A 21,624-nucleotide genomic window follows, 5' to 3' on the forward strand; every position below is an offset into this window, starting at 1 on the left:
CTACATAAATAGAATTACAGAAAGCAGAGTCGTTCATATATAAAATCTTCACCTTATTTACATTTAGGCAGCGCTGGAAATTAAGTAAGTACTGGATATCCTTCAAGAATATAATTTTTATTTCCTTTGGTTCAGAAAAGTAGGGTTTTCCTGCCCCTGGTATTTTCCTTTGATAAGTTCAATTGGGTATATTTTCTTGAAACGCCAGTGGGTGTACGTTTTTGGAAAGATGTGTCATTGGGAGGGGGCTGGTATAAAAAGGAGGGCTACAGACGGTGGAAGGGAGGAGGGTGGAGAATTGGGAGGGAGTGTGGGGTTTTGTGTGCGCTGCTGTGCAGGGAATACCATCATCTCGGTAGAAGAACGTGCACATCTCTGGTTAAAGAAAACCTTTGAAATTTTTGTTACGCAAAGGTGAAGACTGATTTTTGGTGAGCCACGAAGAGCTGATTTAGCGGTTAAATCAGATTCTGTTTCTTCATGCTGCAAATAAGAGGACAAAATGTTCGTCGTCTAGTTTCAAACTTTACGGATGTGAAGAGACAGAGGATGTCAGAGAACTACAAATAGATGTCTAGTTTGATTTTTATATCACTGTTGCGACTGTTACTTCATTATGACTTTGAATAGATAGCTTTTTTTAACTTTCCGTCTTAAAGGAGAAGCTGCGTCACGCTAATCACCCACTTTCTATTTTTTGAAATATTGAAGTAATTAACTGGTGACACGCTTTCCTTATTTATTGGATCGTGCATTGCTATTTGCATTGTTTTACGGTGTGTATTTAGGAATGGCAGGATCTGTTCCTTGTCTATTACTGTCGTTTTTTACCCTTTTTGGAGGGGCTTGGAGTGTATCTTACCCTCAGCGATACAATCTCTACACTGGGCAGAGTCAATTTCAGTCTACCCAGTCACAATCACAGAATGGGCCAAGAGCAGCTAGCAGACACAGGTAAGTTTTTTTTTTTTCTAGTTTATTGAACATGCTAATTTCTCTGGGCTCAACATATAGTGTATTGAAACTACGTCTTGCGAAAAATGCAGAACAACCTAGTAATAGACAAAAAGAATGAGAAACGTTTAAGAAAGACACTTAAGAGACGTGACGAATAACATTCGTAATTTATTAAATATTTTATCCATGAGAATTGTGAATACGGGACCTAAAAACCAATCTTACACAAAAGATTATTACTTTTAAAAAAGTGTGGACGGCGTTTTCAGTGGAAATGTGGACTGTAAATGAAAATTAACATTTTCAGATTAAGTAAAAAATATGAGTTTAAGGAAAAAAAAAGGAAACAGAATGACCTCTTGGCTGCCCGCAACAGATGAATACTTACCAAGAACAACTTTTGTGTGTCTACCTACGCGTGTATCCTTGAAGTCGAACTTTACTGTAGGTATCTATTTTAAAGCCGTCTCTGCATGCCTCTGCATTAGCTGTGGGTTGCATAGTGGTTAAAGTGTGAACTGCTATGAAAATTCAAGAAACTGTACTGTGTTAAACCAGAAAAGACGTTGCGGTAAGCATGTCGGTGAAGGAACTAGCCGGAGCAAACCTAATACCAGATGGTGGCAGCAGTTCACGGATGAACTTTGGGTATTCAGCATGTTAGTTTATATAACAACAAAAGGTGCACAAAACACTGCACATCTATCCATCCATCCATTTTCTAACGGCTTCTTCCAATTAAGGGTCGTGGGGGAGCCACAGCCTTTCCTGACAAGCCTTTAATATACCTTACACCTAATACCTAATGTATATTTAACAATATTTCAAGATTAAAAGAATATACAATATTATTTATGAGCATATTATTTAAAATACTCCACACATATTATACATAAGAAAATCACAACGAATTGACCCAGTATACCGAAGAGTGAAAATAAAGTTATATTGAAATTATAGGTCATCAAATAAGTTGAAAAAATGTCAGTAGTACTGTATGTGACTAATGGTTTATGGGCAGTGAGTTTTACAGACGGGATGCTGCACGCAAAAGGTCTCTATCACCCATTGTGAGTGTGGAATTCTGTAGAGTAAGTGGGCTTGAATAAGCAGATGATGAATTGGACTATACTCATGCAACAAATCCTTAAGATCTAAATCCAAAGAATCTGAAGCTACAGTAGACCATTTGGTGTCTTATACGTGAACACTAAATTTCACTACCCCAGTACTGTTTACTACAGATAAAAAGAGATAGGTTCTTAACCAAAGTTATGCAAGTTGAAGAAAAATATCCCGTGATAATAATAATAAACTTTAATTTATATAGCGCCTTTAAAGGTGGGTTCTCAAAGTGCTTTACAGAATGACAACAACAATAAATAAAAAGAAAACACAAGATAACAATACAATACACAGATTACAATATACAGAGTAGACCGTGGATGGTGGTGCTGCGTATAGTAGGAGCAGAGGGGTAAAGAATGGAACCAGTTAAGTAAAGTGATGGCCCTAACAAGCAGTTCAAATGTCAACACAGTTTCAAAACTAGCACCTACCGTAGGTTTCTAATTTCCATTAAGTCTTGGGTTTCAACACCATTAACAAAAACATGGAAGTTGCCAACTTTCTGACACTGATGTTGGGAGTCTATGAGCAAGTTAATCACTCTTGTCACAGTTTAAAACAGCTAAAATTAGGTCTGTTACATACATGTCTTAATATGAGACCTCTAAAGGTTAGAATCTACAATAATAATAATAATCATTCTTTGCATTTGTATTGCAACTTTCATCCTGAAGGATCCCAAGTCACTCTACATATGGGAAATGATCCACTTAATCCACTACTGAATTGCAGCACCCACCTTTGTAACACAGAGAAGCAAATATGTGTCAGCAATTCCATTAAAAAGCAGATCAGGTTGAAAAGTAAGAACATACAGTACTTCACCGATTAAATGACTGGGGGAATGTGAGGTAAGACAGATTTAGTTAGGACATTGAGGTTAACACCTCACCTTTTTATGAACAATGAGACCTTAAATGACCAAATAGTCAGGTCATCTAAAAAATAGTTTTTCTTACAGCATGGCATCACCCATTCCTTAGTGCTATGTGATTTGGCCATTAGTGTCATCTTCATATCAGTGAAACTAATTTAAATAGTAAAGATTCCAGCACAAAAATCAGTTGAGCATCCTGATTAATTGATTGCAGGTTTAAAACACCAAGATTTATGCATTGGCTCCTGGTAGCCTAATAGGGAGTCAAACTAATGAAGTACCAGTGATTCTAAGATATTTTTTTCATGACATACAGTAGGATGCTGTGATTTACAGTTTCAAAAGCTTCACTTAAATCCCAAATGAGAAAATTAAGTGACACAGAGCCAGAAATTATCAGTAAAGTGTTAAGTGCCTTAAAAACAACTGTCAGTAGTCTCTCTGTCCTTTCCTCAACATAAAAGATTTAAAAAGTTTATTAGATGTACAGTAACATGAAAGCTGTCAATGTCTGTTCCAGCACTACCATGAGATAAGGTAAATTAGAAATAGGGCAATAGTTGTGAATATTTAGGATTCCCGGTCACAGTTCGTGTGATTAAGTGTGATTGCAGCAAACTATAAGGACTTGATCCTATAGGAACAAAAGCAGAAATTGAGGACATATTGATAGATTAGTAACAAATGGACAAAGAGCAGAGAAGCCAGATTTGTGTAACAAACAGTTCTTTCCGGACCCTATGCGGACAACACAATCTGAAGAAGTGAGGAAACACTGGGGAAAAAGTCATGCAGGAATAAGGGGATGAAAACAGGAGGGCGTGTCCATGCAGAGGCAAACAATCCCAGAAAAAAGTCCAAAGGAGAATCCAAATGAAAGCAAAAGTCCATGGCCGGGTGATTCATCTAAAACAAGAGATTAAAAACAGGTGCCAGGTCAGAACCGGCAGGGGAACAGGAACAGAGACTTAAAAACATGACAGAGCCAGACTCATTAGGACCCAGGCTCACACAATATGGAAATCAGATGCAGAGCCTCGATTGGCGACTGCGTCTGGCTTTTAAAGGGGGGCAGGAAGGAGGCTGGAACAAGGGACAGCTGTGGGGAATAAGGCAAATGAGGAAGGGCTGGAGCGCCCTTAAGAGGAGGAGTAGCGAAAATTTGAGTAAGAGTAAAGCAATAAGCTCTAAGACGCAGGTAGAAGGTACAGTATTAATATATGTGTTAATATAAACTCAGTCTTATAAACAGTACCACCGGCAATAAAATTAGAGAAATAAACTTAGTCAGCAACTGGTAATAAATGTTCTGTATTTTGCTGTGAAAGACTTGCAGCATACATTAACTGGTTTAAGAATTTTATCAATGATCTGTAAAATTAACAAACATGAAGAACTGAAACACTCCAGACTAGGCATTTTACAAAAAGTGGATATTTTGTTTATATTTATTTGTTTATGTTGATAAACATGAAAAAAATAGTTGTGTTTGAGGAGACTTGCCAAAATGTGGCAGGAGGCTTTAGCACTTTAGGATGCTTTTTTCTTTGGAAAATCATTAGGAACTTTGAATTGTACTCCAGCTGCTTTGCATTGTTGGAGGAACAAGGGCTAAATGGTAATGCTTGGATCTCATCCTTCTTTTTAAGAGAATGTGGTGTGCAATGAGTGTGCCAAGACTTTGGAGATGTGATGTTTAAAAGATGAGTACAAATGTGGTCAATATTTTGAGAGTACACAAAGATAATGACTCTCAAATTTACTGCCAAATTAGTCACAGCTAAGGAATAACTAGACGTACTGTGCAATATACAGTAGACGCCTCTTGCCATTTTGGTCTCCAGGGTGGGATTCAGTTTAAACTATTATAAACACTTAACAATACACATTCCCTTTAATTATGGACTGCAGGAATAGATGATGTAATCAAAACTAAAGCAAATCAACTGAAAACCTGGAAATTGTTTTTTCCTAATGTTCCCTATGGACATTCTCAGGTAATCTGTGTAGCCTTAATACTGTTTTGCTGGCAAATATCTTCAGACAGGAGAGAATGGAAGGGATCACACCAAAGTGATTTGTAATACATTTTTAATACACTAAGATGTTTTGGATTCCAGAAAGATCTTGGAACTGTTATGTGGCTGACAAAACTAGTTTCATCTTAAAAATGTACTCACACCAAGAGGCGCGTGCCTGAAGATAAATCATAGTCAGCTCTATTTTGTGAATTTTAGTCTGTGTTGTATTTTTTAGGTTCTTTTCCTGCTTATATCTTTACTACCTTGTAATGGACTAACAGTCTAGAGACATTATCACTCAAAATTCATATAAAACCTGTGGACTACTCTTTTCATATTTACTTTACAGACGGTTACAGTATGCTGACATGCAGTATAAAAATGTATTTAGAACAACAGTTCCAAACTCTGTTGACTAGATGATCACCTGTTTAAACCTTCTTAACCTAAAGTAAGACCTGCACATTTTTTATACAAACAGTTACAGACTACATAGAGTATCAGACAACACCAAAAATTTGAGTTTTCAGAAACCATTAATAGTACCAGTTACAGTAACTAATGTAAAAAATACTATAGAAACTTAAGTAAGCTTACCCATTCAAAGATATTCCCTTTTGGGCATATTTTCTTTGTGATTTTTTGGTGGTTTCATTTGATGAAATTAAATGTACTTGTTTTTGGTGAGCATTACTGTTGATATTGATCTTCAAGACCAAAAGTCTTTAGTTCTAGGACAGCCCTAGTGCTAATAGGTATTTTTAGCTGCTGGAACATTAACAACTTAGGCTGTACTTCAAGTTTGGTAGGAGGTGCAACTTCTCTAGGTTTTTCCAGAGTACATCCTTTTTTGTGTTGTTACCAGTTTGAGCAATTTTTACTCTTACCTTATAGATGTATTCCATAGCTCCTGACACCACATGGAGTAGTAATTCACTTCTGTCTTTGTTTTCTTTAACAACCAAGCCTCTTGGAGTTATGGTTTCTATTAAAATGTCAGTAAGAATAGTACTGTAAGTTTCAGGCAATAATTTGATAGGTGTTAATTGGAAGGAATGGACTGAGGAACTGATTCACTTTCCTCAACATTTAATGCAAATACTGTACTAAATAGATGGAATCTAATAATTGTCTGTTTAGCAGTTGTTGTAGTAGGAGCAACAGCATTAATCCATCCACTGATTTATTACTAGCTGGCAAATCAATATCTTCTCCAAGGTCCAACCCACATGATTCATCAAAGATGTTTTTTTCAGTGTACTGAATAAGAAGTAAAGAATAAGAAATCAACCAACTTACCATTGCAGCATTTCATGCATTTTATTGTTGGTAATTCTCCAAATTCAAAGCAAAACACACACTGAAACAAAAAAAATCACCATTGTAGCCAAGAAACCAGAAGCTGTTAGCTGCACAGAACCTTAACAAGAAAATGAATGACTTTACCTGTTTGGGTGTTTTACTGTCACAACAGGTAGTTGCATTGATTAATTATTTTTTTCATAAATTACTTACAGTACATGTAGTAATAATAATAATAATAATAATAAACTTTATTTTATATATTGCCTTTAAAGATGACTTCTCAAAGCGCTTTACAGAATGACAACAACAATAAATAAGAAGAATACACAAGATAAAACACAATTACAATACACAGAGGAGACTGTGGATGGTGTTAATAAGTATAGTAGGAGCAGAGGGGTAAAGAATGGAACCAGTTAAGTAAAGGCTCTTCTGAAGAAGAAGGTTTTGAGTCTGGATTTGAAGGAGTTTAGAGAAGGTGACTCTCTGATATCCTTGAGCAGAGAGTTCCAGAGCTTGGGGCATAACAGGAGAAGGCCCTGTCACCCATACAATGTAGATGGGCTTGGACGACAGTTAGGAGACCAGAATTAGAAGAGCAAGGGTTGCGAGGTGGGGAGTAGGGCGATAATAGTTCAGACAGGTACTGAGGTGCCAAGCCATGCAGAGCCTTATAGGTGAGCATGAGGATTTTAATGTCCACATGGAATTTGGTGGGAAGCCAGTGCAAGGGCTCCAGGATAGGAGTAATGTGAACACTTGCACTTGCACTAGACATGATCAGGATTCTGGCTGCCAGATTTTGGACATACTGCAGTTTGTTCAATGTAGATTTGAATACCCCAGCGAGTAGAGCATTACAGAAGTCAATTCGGGAAAACACAAATGTGTCGATCAGCTTTTCAGCCACAGTTAGTGATAAAATAGGGTGTGGTCTAGCGATATTTCTGAGGTGAAAAAAAGATGTTTCGACAATATGTTGCACATGTGGGTCGAATGTTAAGCCTGAATCGAATATCACCTCCAGGTTTTTCAATTTAGACTGAAGCTCAAGTACAGAACCACCTACAGATAGGGTTACAGGATTGGTGTTACAAAGTTGATGGGGGGTGCCAATAAGTATGACTTAAGTCTTGTCACAATTAAGATGAAGGAAATTTTGATTCATCGAAGTTTTTATGTCAGAGATGCAATTAGATAGAATAGAGACAGCCACATCAGTGTCAGGTTTGGTATGAATGTATATTTGAGTATCATCAGCATAGAAATGATAGCTGAGGCCATGTGATCTTAAAAGCTGTCCAAGTGGAAACATGTAAATGCTGAAAAGCAAGGGGCCCAGTATTGAGCCCTAAGGGACACCAGACTTAACAAGACCAATTTCAGACCTATATCCATTAAGAGAGACAAAGTGACAGCGATCAGTGAGGTAAGACTTGAACCATTTGAGAGCAGTGTCAGAAACTCCAAACACAGTCTCAAGACGGAAAAAAAAGTAAGACGTCAAGGTCAACAGTGTCAAAAGCAGCACTGAAATCAAGAAGGATGAGTATAGAAAGAGAAATAGTCTCATATGTTAATTTTCTGTGCACTGTCACTTGATCCTCTACACTGCTAGATGATGGAAGGTACAGTAAGAAAATGAAGGTACAGTAAGTAGTTTCCTAAAAAAATGTGCACTTTAATATCATTAATTTCAGTTACAGTCTGTGCATGTACCACTGCCAGACTTTCTGTATCCCAACAGCGATATAATACATCTTAGTTAGTTCCATCTTATCTGCCTAAATTGCTATGTCCATATTCTGCACATGATCTGCTTTCTGAATACTTCTGACATTTCACCATTGAGTACAGCAGAATACATTTGGTGGCAAGTCATTTAGTTATCAAGTTTCCGAATTGTGGAACTCCAGCCTCCCAAAGCATTAGCTTCAGTGTCTGTTTTTTTACCCAAGATTATATTTTTATAGTTTACTGTTACAGTACTTAATATTTATATTATTTATGCCTTTTACAGAAATTCCTGCGCTGCTTCAAACTTGATCTGCCTCTTTGTAATCTCAAGGATCTCTACAGCCTGGCTCAGTGGATAATACTTTCTGTGCTTTTCCAGAATAGATTTGAGAGCTACTGTATATGATCTCTTTATTCTTAATTGTGCACATTATGATTAGAATTAGCCACATAGGGGTTTTCTGTTTTAGTATGGTTCATCATATAATTAAGTAGTTAGATCATTTATCATAAACTGTCACAATAAGTAGAGAGCTCCACTCAAGGATTCTGCAGGGATGTACTGTACTGCATGCTGTCAATTTAAAAATATTCAGGAAGAAAAAGGGTTACAAGGTATTAAGCTTTTTTTCGCCAGGAGTGTTGCTATTTAAGGCCCTTGTGTTACAATCTGTGACACAGTATTTACAACATGCAGTTGCTGGTACTGAGGATGTTGATCACCATTTTAAAAAATATAGCTGGCCCGCCTACAGTTTCAAGTAAAAAAGTACTAGGTTACTGTGTGTTTGGGTGGTTGAAGAATTGTATATTTGCTGTAATAATCTCTGATACAGAACATACAGTACACAGTAATTGCATTACAGTCATACAGATAATGAAACTAAAAAATCACTACAAGGTTTGGAAAAGAATGTTTACTTTTGGCTGTACAGCTCGATTGCCTGTTTGAACTCTTTGTTTTAACAGATGTAAAAACAAAGATATGCGACCAAGCATATGTTACCCAGTTTCATAGGCTTTTTGTAATTTTCTGTAGCACCTTTTCTTATACAGTACTTGTTTTTAGTACCTCCATTTATCATGTTTCTTACTTCACAGAACAGTTCACACTAGTTCGGTAAAGGAAATCTATGAACAGTATCTATTTCGACTAAACAGAAAACTAGTATTCCATTATATGGAAAAGCAAGATAAAAATGTTCATTTTAAAAGAATTTGTCTTGCTTTGTTCTAACAAGCCTATGGGAGGAAATCAACTGTAATTACATTATTTACACAAGCCAAAGAAACCCCTAATGGGTGTACATACTGTACCAAGAGGCAAGGCTGAGAAAGGCCTGGTTGAACAACATCTTCATGGTTTCAACATATTGTTATAAAGTCCTGACTTGCCCTAGGTTAAAGGGAATTGAGATCAAAGAAACTTACAGTCACTTATTTACATGCACAGTACATTAAATGCATGAAGTAAAATATGACTTTTGACATTTTTGTAAAATGTACAGAGAAAACAATGGGAGCAGTTAAAAAGATAAATTTAAAATGATGAATAGTCATTCAAATAGTCTTTTTAATTAACCAGCTGGTGTCACATAGCCTTATTAGTGTAATATCTGTATACAATTGAGGGCCATTTTAAATCCCATAGGAAAGTGTGTTATTGAAGTGGCCAGGCAGTGCACATAAAGGATACTCTTGTCTTGTTACAAAAACAAACGGAACTGCAGAGAATTCAATTAAATCTGCCTGTTTGCTGAACTTCAGACTTTTTGTTCTGGCAGATATGAAGCATGATGTTGAAGTACAGCAACAAAGAGAAAATATTGGAAAGATGACATAATATAATTTGTGTATAATTCACAATGATCGGTGAAGTCAATTTTTATGTTATGGATTTATACTGTTTGTTTTTTGGGGACTTAGAATTAAAACATTTAATGTAGTCTTACTGTTGATTACCAGAGTAACCATATTTCTCTTATGTGGAAAGCCTAAATGATTTGAAAGACTTCATTAATTGCCATAACTGACCATTATGGACTTGCTATACTTTTCTCAGAAATAACACTAGAGGAATTAAAAATTATGTGTCAACGAAAAAGATAAAAGTATACTTTTTCCACCCTAAAAAATAAAACACTTGGATAGTGGGTGATCCATTGTTAAATGTGATTTAATAAAAGAAAACATAAATACAGTAGGGTCTTGACATTTGCAAGGGTTTGGTGCAGAGAAGCATTGCGAATAGCTAAATTAGCATATAACCAAGTCCTCTCCTATACCGTCAGATAATGTATTAAAGTATATAGTATGTATGGTTAAAATACATACAGTTAGTATTGTATTCCTCATTTATAAGATAATTAAAGTACTAATACATTGGCTTTAAGTTAATTAAGATAACATTGATCAAATTAAACAAACAACAGTGATCACAAATGTATGCTATTCAGTGAAAATAAACAACATGAACCCCTCCTCTGTGTCCAGAGGATGTCTGCACTTTCATTCTCTGCCTGCATGATTAGCATGTCCACCATGATGAAAAAGAGAGGAAAACTGTCAGAGAGCCTGTAAAGGCGTCTCCAGCCAGTCATTCTCTGTGCTGACGACACAGAACTGGGAGTGTTTACTACAATATAAAAACAAGAAGAGATGCGGGCGCCGGGTAGTGCGTACTTGTGTAGGTAGCAGGGAGAGGCTCACTCACTTGCTAGATGCATCTGACGATCCTAGTCTGTTGCGCTGCTAATTTTACTCATTCAGCCAAACTGAATCATGAATAAGTACATTCAAGATGTCGAGACCCTACTGTAGACCAAAAATCATTTAAGTTGTAACATACTGTATATAGAAGTGTAACACCTACATCATTATTAAAACATTTGCTTGAACAAAGTCATTTATTTAACTTTGTTAACGATTAACATTCTGACTAAGATCTAACATGCACTTGAAGACTGAAATGCTGAATTAGTGTTGAAATGTTGATTGAGTTAAAACAGAATTTTATTGAGCAATTTATGTACAGTAGCTGTGCAAGTATTACATATTGGGCAAACCTAGTATGTTCTCTTACTGAAATAAAGGAAAGATGGTTTTTAATTATATTCCTTGTATTTATGTGTCTAGCACTGAGAACTTTTTTCTTCCACACTTTCATGATGTTTTGTACACACCTCTCAGCTGCTCATGTGGGTGCTGGATAATAAGGAGCAATACAATGTGTATTGATGCCATTTTCCTACAAACATTGTGACAGCTTTTATCTGGCAATCCACATACTGCTTGGTGATTGCAATGCCTGAAAAGGCCTTGACATATGGATATTACCAGTGTTTAGTTCATTGAGCTACTGGGCAACTGCTGTTGAGGCCATTGTCATCCTGAAGACACCCTTCCCAGCAGGATAGGCTACAACATAGAGTGAAGATATCCATTAAGTAACTATTAAGTAACATTGATCTTGGCCTCAAAGGGAATGAGTATAGCCAAACCATGGCATACAATATTCCCAAACCATCAGACCCCTTTACTACTGGAACCTGGAATTCTTTAGGTTGATACCACATGTATACTGTACATCCATTTGTTGAGAACATGCTGGGGGATGATTCATCAGACAATTTCCACGTTTGGACTTGCAAACATACATTGCCAGGTATGATAAGCAGGTTGTACACTGCTCCCTGCCTCAGGTTGAAATTTGAAGTCAGTTATTCTGCATATTTTGCAATGGATACAAGTTACACTCTTAGTTTAAATTAACAAGGGGCAACGAAAGCACTGAAACTAATCACCTCCTCTCAATAGTCTATTTACAATTACAGCGATCTCTTGCTTGTATTTGCTGGTGCCCATTATAGTTGCACTGTTGCCCCTTTGCTGCTGATGTTGTTCCTTGGAGTTCTATGCTAGCATCAGCTTAAACATCACTGTGCTTGAAAAACATTGTAAATGTGGCTCCTTGCCAAATGCACCCCAACAATGAGCCTGTTTCAGAGTCACTGAGATCTCTCAGCCATGCTAGCACTTTCACAGGTATTTCCATTCTTTTTTGTCCACTACTTGTACAGCCCTAGAATTTTGCTGAGTTCACAGCTGCTCTTGGCATTTGAAGTGAGCTTGAAACTTGTCACTTGTTGTATGTGGTGAGCCATTTAATGTGAATCCCCAAACTTGGGACTGGATGGGGTCCTTTAAAGTCCATTCTGCAACATTCCCAGGTGAGGCTGGAAATTGTCTTTATGACTGAAAACAAAACAAATTGTCATGTTGTACTACTGCATTTGTATACATACATGGTAATACAGTAATGTATTTACATGCTATCCAGATTTACGGTATTCTGTGTCATAATGAATGTAGTTCTCATAAATTTTGATTTATGGGTGCATCCTGATTGTAAACACCCCTTCTCTATCTACTATGTAATGTAATTATTCAACAGTAGGTTTTAACAATTTAGGAAAGTTTACTTCAATGCTTTTATCTCTGTTTTGTTTCAAGTGATTTTAGATGTTATTTAGAGTTTTTCAAGTGTTCAGTTTCTGATATGTTTGTGGTCAAAATGTTATCCATAAACAATATGCTCTCTAGTCCTTAAATAACTTACTCCATGACTGAAAGATTAAAGGCACAATTGAGACAGCATTGGTAATCTAGGTTTTTTTCAGACAGAAGCTGCAGGTAGGCATTGGTATTGTAAATGAAATTAAATTTAATTTTAAAATCTTTTGGTGGTGTTTACATTTCTTCCAAAATATACCGCTTTCTTTCTGATACCTTCTGTGAAACTAAAACCACCATGCTACAGTCACTAGTTTGGGTTTGTAATGGTTATACAAAGCCTGTACAAATTTCAGAAATGTTTACCTAATTGTTTTTGGTACAGTTACATTTCCAAGCAGCCTGTATGGCTCAGATTCTATTACTTACAAAAATGTAGTCATGTTTGGTCATTTGTTATATTTCAAAATCCTTGACCTTGTGAAATTGAAATTCCTTACCTTTTCTGATCAGAGGCATCACAATCTCCTGTTTCTAATGTACTAGTCATCATTCACTGGGAATTTTCTTAAGATAAACATCACACTGGAAGCTGAAATATACAGTAGTTCCTTGTTAACTGTTGACCTACGCACTATAGTACAAAAATACAGTATATACCACTGTGAACTTATGCCATTTGTTTTTTTAAAGTATACAGTAAGTCTCCCAGTGACTACAATCAGTTTTGTACTATTCTCAAGTCATCGTTTGTCATGTAGAAGGCCAATTAAAAAATACATCAAACTTCAAAGAACTTCAAAGAATACATCTTCTTTGAAGTGGCTCCTACTGTATAACAACAAACAGTAACCTATTACAATAATTGTACTCTAGAAATGTATTTGTAATACAGTCTATATAACTGAAAATCAGCCTTTGAAGGAAAAACAGTACAAAGAATACACTTTTCATTTTTTGTGCTAAGAGTTGAATTATATAGGGTATGTGTAGGTGGAAAATGCGATTTACTCACAGTTAGGGACTCAATCAGACATCTTTAAAAACACCTGCAGTCCTTAATGACATTAATCACATCCTGGGAATGCCCTTTTTCTTTAGTTATTTTTCCTTTTTCCTCGGTTTTACCAGTAAGGTCCTTTATTCGACTGTTCTTTCCCCCAAATAAGTGCTGAAATCTGTCTAATGTAATTTTGTGGTGAGCTCAGGATGTGAATGCTTTTTTTACTTCTGAAGAACCCTATTAAAGCACCTAACAATAGCTGGCTCAGGCTTGTCCTGGTTCTTAACTCTGACCAGATGTTGGGGATTTCTGGTGCTCTTTGTATTAGGATTTAGTGATCATGGGCTTTTTACTGGTCAAACCCGAGAAATGCCTTTGCATACGACAGGAAATAAAGCTGAAGGTTATCTAATTAATTACTGTAGAGTGTGAAACTATTCTGTATATGAATTCTGTGCTTTAATAAAGTTAAGAGATATCTGTACATGAAGAATGATGGATACTTTCTTATTACTACTCTCCTTGAACACTGGCTTTTCATTTGTCTTAAAAGGGAACCCTGTGAGATCAATAAGAAAATTCAGAATATGCAGTAAGAGGCTTACATCATATAATTTATAAGATTCTTTATGTAGTTTTTATATTATTATTCAAGTCACTTAATTAATATAGTTCTGTAAGAACACAAGAAAGGTTGCAAACAAGAGAAGGCTATTGGGCTTACAGTACAGTATATTGTTTATTTGGTAGATTTGTAGCTCCAAACTTTTGCACAGTTTTTGAAGGAGCCCACTTTCAGCCACAACCACATGTCTGGGAAGTTTGTTCCAGATATTCAAATCTCTTGATAAAATGTTTCGTATTCTAAGTGGATTACAGTTTTAGTTTTTAGTTGTGGCCCTGTGAACTTGCTTCACTATTGAGTTGTGAAAATCAATAAATCTAAGTCCTAAGGGGTATAGATAGGTTGACCCTCTCTGTATCCATTAGGTTTTTACGTACTTGAAACAAATCTCCTCTTAATCTCCTTTGTGCTACACAGAAGAGACTCAATCCCCTGAGAGCAGGGATCATTTCTGATGCTCTTTCTTGATATATTTCAGATGTTCTAAATTATGTTGTAGTGTGGTAAATAGACCTGAACACTGTATTCTAAATGAGGTCTTACTAGTGCATTGTGTAGCTTAAGCTTTACTTCCTGAAATTTAATTTTTTTTATACTTTTTGCTATATACCCAAGAATTGTGTTTTCATTTTTATTGCTTCCCCACTCTCTTTTGATGACATGGACATGGAAGAATCTGCATAAACAGCCAGATCCCTGTCATGCTCAGAATCACCCATGAAATATGTTACTGCTTCCTGCATGGATCACTTTTGTACTTGGCAAAATTAATTTTTATTTGCCAAATAAAGTGTCTGCCAAATTCATGGTTTGTCAAAACTTTGCTATTACAAAACGGGAAATTTTGGATGCGGTTTCAAGTTAAATATGAGGAGTTTCTTGTATTAACTGTGGTTTAGTTAATGACTCCTGCATCTAATAGGATTCAGTTAAAGGCTTCATTAAAGAGAATTTTGCTATCTTTGCCTCACAACTGTATACATCTTTAAATTACTGAATAGATCACTGCATTAGAAATAATCCCTGTTAGAAAATAATTAAATTTGTTGTTGAAAATTATACCAGATTTATTATCTGTACTGTAGATCTAAGCAACATTATTACAGCATTGAAAAGTTGCATTTATACCAACCATTAAATTGGCACAAGGGTTTCAACACAAATTAACTACATATTTCTCCCCCTTTACTCTAAATGATAAATTTTGGTCATTTGATATGATCGGAAAAAGTGGATAAAGTTTGGAGAAGTGCTGCTGACACAGTGTCTCTGTTACAGCAATCTGATAAACCATGATCTGAATCAGACCTTAGCTTGACGATCTTTTGGATGGCAACTTGGAGAAATGTAACGTTGATAGCTGGAGGTTTGCCAAATGGACTCCTAGCTTTTCCTTTGCTCTAATGAGACTTAAATTTATGTAACAGTTGATTCATTTTTATATTACCTGATATAAAGGGCAGTAGATAATTAATACATTGTGATTTAGTTGACTTTTTTTAAACTTTGGAGTTTCATCTTGTTCCCTGTGCACACCCTCTACCAACATTAATTGTAGAATTGGAAATTGCTCATCAGCTTGGCTCACTGTTCATACTGTACATAAAAGATGAAAACGTTATTCTCAAATTCTCTGCACAATAAGCTAAAGGGTCAGATGTAGAACTAACAGTGATTCAGTAGTTCAGTTTCTGACATCACTGCAAGTTCTGAGATGCATGGTGTTCAACAAGTAGTGCTGTTTAGCAGAAAGCTGGGAAGCACATTGTCAAATTTGAATCCAAATATGAACCTCAGTGGCATAGAGTAAAGGAATAGTGGTGACATATTCCAAATTCAAAAGTGCTTTATATTGAGGGATTATGCATGCTCTGTGATATACAGTATTTGTTCTTTTCAATGTTATTGACAACAAGGTCTTTCAGTTCTGCATAATTTGTATAGTGTACTGTACATAGAATTTGGAGTACTGAAATTAATGTATGTACTGTAGTATGGTCAATTTATATGATAATTGTCATATTTCTGGAATCCTAAATATTTACTGTAGGACTTGGCTAGAGAATCCAGGGTACAAAATATCAGCAAAGTTCCTCTTTGGAGTGAATCTGCTGTGTGTCCAGAATTGAAAACAGCACTGAGAGATAAATCACGATAGCAGACGATCAACCATGTAGAGGAATTTCATAAACAGTTTTCGGCAGCAGCTTGCTGAACTTTAAAAAAACCCCAACTAATCTGTCATCCTTGTGGGCCTCTTCCAGGATTCTTGGTTGAATGTTTGTCTGTTTTTGTCTTTGTCCCATTGTACTTTATGCTGTTAGTACACAACAAACTTAAACACTCATGTACCTGAAGAATTTAAGGGGTGAGACCAGAAAGGTCATGCTGGAAAACTAAGATGGTTTCATTTCTGTTGGTGTTTGTTATAATAATAAGCATAAAACATAAAATTGCAGTCTTTCCAAGAAAATGCCAGTGACACAGTATACTGAAATAGAATGTTCTGAGCAGCAGGAGTATAGGTCACATACTTAAAACAGTAGGAAAGGACAGTTAAATGTCAATTTTTGTTTTCACAAATATCTTGTTTCACAACGTTAGAATTATATTGCCACATGGATTATACCTACATTAATCTGTTTGGGTTGATCAGCAAAACACTTGCATAGTTCCAATTTGAATTACAGACCAAAATTCAATAAGAACATGAGGACACATGGTGTGGACTCAGAAAGTATTGTGTTGAGATGTACAGTACAGGACTGTATGCCATATAAATGAAAAAAAAACTGGCAGTCATGCCATAAGGCTAGATTAGCTTTATTTCATATGCATTGTCAATAGAATGATAGACATGCATTTTGGAGTTAAATGCTTTGGTAATAGAGTTATGTAGAATAAACTGAATGCATATGCACTACCTTCATCCAAAATAATCTCTGCATTGTGTTTTTAATGGTGTTTACAGTTTTGAAGACATACACATGCGCCCATTAATCAGCAGTGCCTTCTCTAGGTGTCTATACCCTAAATAGGCACAAACACCTGTCACTAGCTCTCATGGGAATGGTCACTGCCCCCTTGTCACTCTGAAGTTTCTGTGGGTTTTTTTCAGGGTGGCACTACATATAAGTTTTAGTTATAAAATCACCAATTATTTAGTTACAACCAATTGTGAGTTTTTCATGACTTGGTTCTCGGTTATGGGCCCAACAACTGAGAAGAACGAAGAAGTATAACCAGAGTCCTCTGGCCTGCCTGCATTTGAACCACTTGTCTTTTAAGATGTCAAAGCTAACATAGCCATATACAGTACAGTATGTATATATATTTAGTGCAAACTGGAAGAGAAGCATCCCTGATTGACAGCAGTACAAACCTGCAACCCGCTGGTAGTCTGCAGGGTTTGCTAAGAGCCAAAAGAGCCCTGGGCAACTAATGCCACTCCTACCCTTACTGAGCACATCCACTTAGGCAATCCCAGTCACATCTGGCAAATGACATGACCCAGGCCTGAACCCATGATCACAGAGCTCAACCTGCAATAGGAGAAGTACCTTTTTAGCCCTCCATAAATCAATTAAGAACGCACATCAGAAAGTAATTTCATGAATTCATTGGGATTATTCCTTCCATCTCTCAGTGTGATTATTTGTTTCTTATAAATAAAGTTTTAATCTAAGACAGGTGAATCTGGTGTATTTTGTTTATACTACTCATCTGATGATATACCCCACTTTCTGTATCTTTATAAACACAAACCTAGTCTTGACTGTTAGGAAAGTTGAAAACATGATTAATTTTCTGCCTTATATCCTTGCATGGATATATTGCTTGGATTTGTGGGGTGATTTGAGTTTTAAGATATTATCTCCTTAAGACCACAAAGAGAGTGGGAAGTATCTGAAACTTCACTAACACATACATAAAGCTTTGTTGTTTTTTCATAAACCCATCAAAAATCTTCCATGTAGTTTGTGTCAAAGTATTTCAGTGATTTAAGCTTTGTGGTAAATGTTTTGTGGTCAGACATGATATAACTGGAACATTTTGGTATAAATGCGAAGTGTTACATCTGCCGCAAAACCCAGTATAGTGTATAACTCAGTCAACACCATCTCTACAATGAAGCATGGTGGTGGCAGCATGCTGTTATAGTTCTTCTTCTCATCATGTGGGAGTGGGAAGACTGATTCAAACATTCTATAGATGGAGCAAGGTACCGACAAATCTTAGAGGAAAGCCTACTTCAGACCTAAAACTGGGATAAAAATTCCAGCAGGACAATCATTCAAACCACACTGGAGTAGCCCAATCAAGTCCTGACTTGAATGCAATTGGCAACACTTGAAAACTGCTGTCCAAAAGCAGTTTGAGAGCAATTTGAGTGCACTTAAGTAAAGCTACTTACATATGGAAGAATGTACAAAAATTGTACCAAGTTAGGCTTTGACACAATTATAGCCTTAAAAAAATGTAATTGCTGCCAAAGGTACTTCCACCATAAATTGAGTTCATGATTCAGAATACTTACGCAATAAGAATTCTGTTTTTTGTCTTTAGTTTCTGGTGACATTTACTGTGTCTTATCTTAGCTTTGGAAGTCTTTAGTTTAAGCAATCAGTTTAATAATGAGGGTCTGAATCCTTTCGCAAAGCACTCCAAGAATGTAGAAATAGCTGGTTTTCCTCATGTCAGCCTTAAATCATGTAAAAGAACAATTAAAGGTTAATTCCATACTGAAAAGTCGAAAGTTTAGTCGAAAGATACTGTAGAGTCATTTGTTCACCAGATGTATCCAAGTAGACCATAGAGTGTGCTGAGGCATTGGGGTGTTAACCAGACTCAGATGGAATCTGCGAGGAATTTGTCCAACTATGACATTTTTAGGCAAGTTCTGTGAAATATCTGTAAAAATGAATGGAAGTACTATAACAGAATGTGGGGATGGGTTATACAGTAGATGGAGGATATTGTGGGCGAGAGTTTTGAAAAGTCTATTACGTATACAGATATTACAGTATATCTGTGTGCGTTAATTTTTTTTTGTTTCATCTGTCCTTGCTTGTTGTCTTGCTTGCTATATAAGATAAATAAGAAAAATATACAGTATATAATATTTTCCAGGAAAAGCTGTTGTGTGTGTTGTGCTTTGACTGGTAAAAGGATGGGAATCAAAGATTTAGCTAGCCAACATGTTACCTTAAGAACCTGTGCAATATTTGTAGCTAGAGCTCCAGAAGAGCTAGATTTAAGTTTAGGATTCTGGAAATATCCTAATATTTGGCATATACTGGAAGTGCTAACAGGAATTAAGTTATTTCTTACACTAGAGGACATATCTAAAAGAGCTTGGCCATCAGTGACCTGGCAGACCCAAATGTCACATTACAAAATAGTCGAAGCTGTGAACAAATTAAAAAGTGAAACCAAAACAATAATATTCCAAACACCATTTGCAGCCTAACCAAATATATTGTTTCTGATTCCTGTTAGAGTAGACAAAAAATCATTATCTGTCTTCTTTGAAATCACCTGGAAATTGTTGTAAATGATCCCTTGCTGTGATTTTGGTTTAATCATATTTTTGGGGGAATCTTAAACATTATTGGACTGGACCCCTTCATTGGATAAAGCAGTTAGAAAATGGATAGATTTGAACTCTGTGGAATTTCTGCAGCCTTGACTCTATTCTGTAGGTTTTTTATGGTTTGGCCTGATTACAACCCATTCCCTCTGGGATTTCAACGTGGTGGTGACCCCTTCCATAACCAAAATTCCCATCTTAGAGGGAATATGTCTCTATATCAGCCCTTTTGTGGCCAGTCATTTGGTTGCCAGTTTTCAAAATAACAGTTGTAGCAACAGCCATGTCCATGGTTCCTAGAATTGGAGTTATAAGACAGCCACTTATTTCAATTTAATGGATAATTCTCATTTAAAGCATTTTTATCAGGCTTATTCTTACCAGTAGCAACTGCTATCTAAGATTTTCTCTTTAACTCTTATTTGGATTCCTTCATCCAATTCCATGTTACCCAATACCTTATCGTTCTCCAAGTCAGTACTTGCAACTAACTTGAAGGATTCCATACTTCTTACAAAGAATTTTCAATAACTAAGCATTTACATTCATCATCAGCTTTCTGTGAATTACAAGAAAAGAAACTAAAAGCACCCAAAAGCAGTGAACTGGTGAGCTTCCAGTCTCTGTTTAGTTCTTGTCAATTCTGCACTCCTGTCTGTCCTGTATCCTCCATTGTTTTGTCCCTTTTTGAGCCTCCAGAGACAGAGCTGTAGACATATGGGAAGATAAAGTTCATGGTAACTGTTTTATGCTCTCATCCTCTGTACCTAGCTTGATATACAGTATAGTACCCACATGCTGTACCTTATTCAAATATTTCTGTTTGGTTCAAATAAATCTTTGCTCCTATAGGTAGACATTTAGAAGATGTTATGTAATCGGCTCTCTAGCTTCATTTCTATTTATATAGAAATCCTCATACCTGAAGAAGGCTCCACAGCCGAAACGTTGTGTTTCCTTTCTTTTCTTTTCAGCACGGAATAAACCCATTACCTGTTCCTTTGCAGCCTACGCATGCTGACGCAGCTACTGTACCTACTTGAACTACTTTTCTATTTATATGTCTATCAGTAGCACTTTCACCTATGAAAACCGAAAGCCACAACATTTCTGATGGGCTGATTGAATTCTGAGTGCAGAATTCAGTTGGTTCATGTATCTAGTAATAACTGCCCTTTATAGTCACAGCTCCACATCAAATCAGTATCTGAGTGTGGGACAGATGGTTTCATTAAGCTTTCAGAAAGTGCTGTGATTCCCTTCCATTCCTAAACACATGCTTTCTATTATAGATTTGTCTCCTAGTCTTGTGCTTGGGTTTAAGGAAATCAATGTTAAGATACTTTTTATTCATTCAAAATCTATTAAACTTATTAAACTTATTCTTCTGACATTCTGCTTTATTCATGTACACTTTTTATACAATATATTGTTAGAAGAGCTGTATATAAACATTGCATACTACATTCTTCTTACTGATTTCCTATTTACTTTTCATTTCTAGTTGCCAATTTATATCTACTTTATCCATATCCAATGCAGGTACTCCTGATCCATGGATGTTGTAAAATATGTTGCAAAAGGAATGTTGTTGTATATTCTACCATTCTCCCAACCTAACTAAAAGGCTCTGTTTAGTTAAACCTTCACTCTGTTGCTTTCTATAACAGGAACTGAAGTAGACCTCCATGTCTGTTGCAGCCTCTATTCAGTGTGTATAAAGTTTACACTGGGGTCTCCTCTTGGATGCCAGTAATGTTGAACAATATTTTTGTCTGAATAAACCATAGCCTAGTGAAACAGAAAAACAAAGTGTATATACACAACCTTTATTAGACGAAAATATTGAGTGTTAGCTCTCTTGAGGAC

The 21,624-nt window shown here is 36.2% G+C and overlaps 1 protein-coding gene across 1 annotated transcript in view; it reads left to right on the forward strand.

The window, feature by feature from the left end:
• The first annotated feature begins 308 nt into the window (after positions 1-308).
• The window catches only part of emilin1b (elastin microfibril interfacer 1b), a 50,119-nt gene continuing 28,803 nt past the window's right edge, over positions 309-21,624 (forward strand). The window contains exon 1 of the mRNA XM_088908788.1: positions 309-954. Within this exon, the coding sequence (XP_088764914.1) occupies positions 791-954 (164 nt within the window). The 5' untranslated portion in view covers positions 309-790. The remainder of the gene's footprint in view (positions 955-21,624) is intronic.

This window comes from Atractosteus spatula, chromosome 2 (genome assembly GCF_055471065.1).
Source record: "Atractosteus spatula isolate fAtrSpa1 chromosome 2, fAtrSpa1.hap1, whole genome shotgun sequence".
NCBI lineage: Eukaryota > Metazoa > Chordata > Actinopteri > Semionotiformes > Lepisosteidae > Atractosteus > Atractosteus spatula.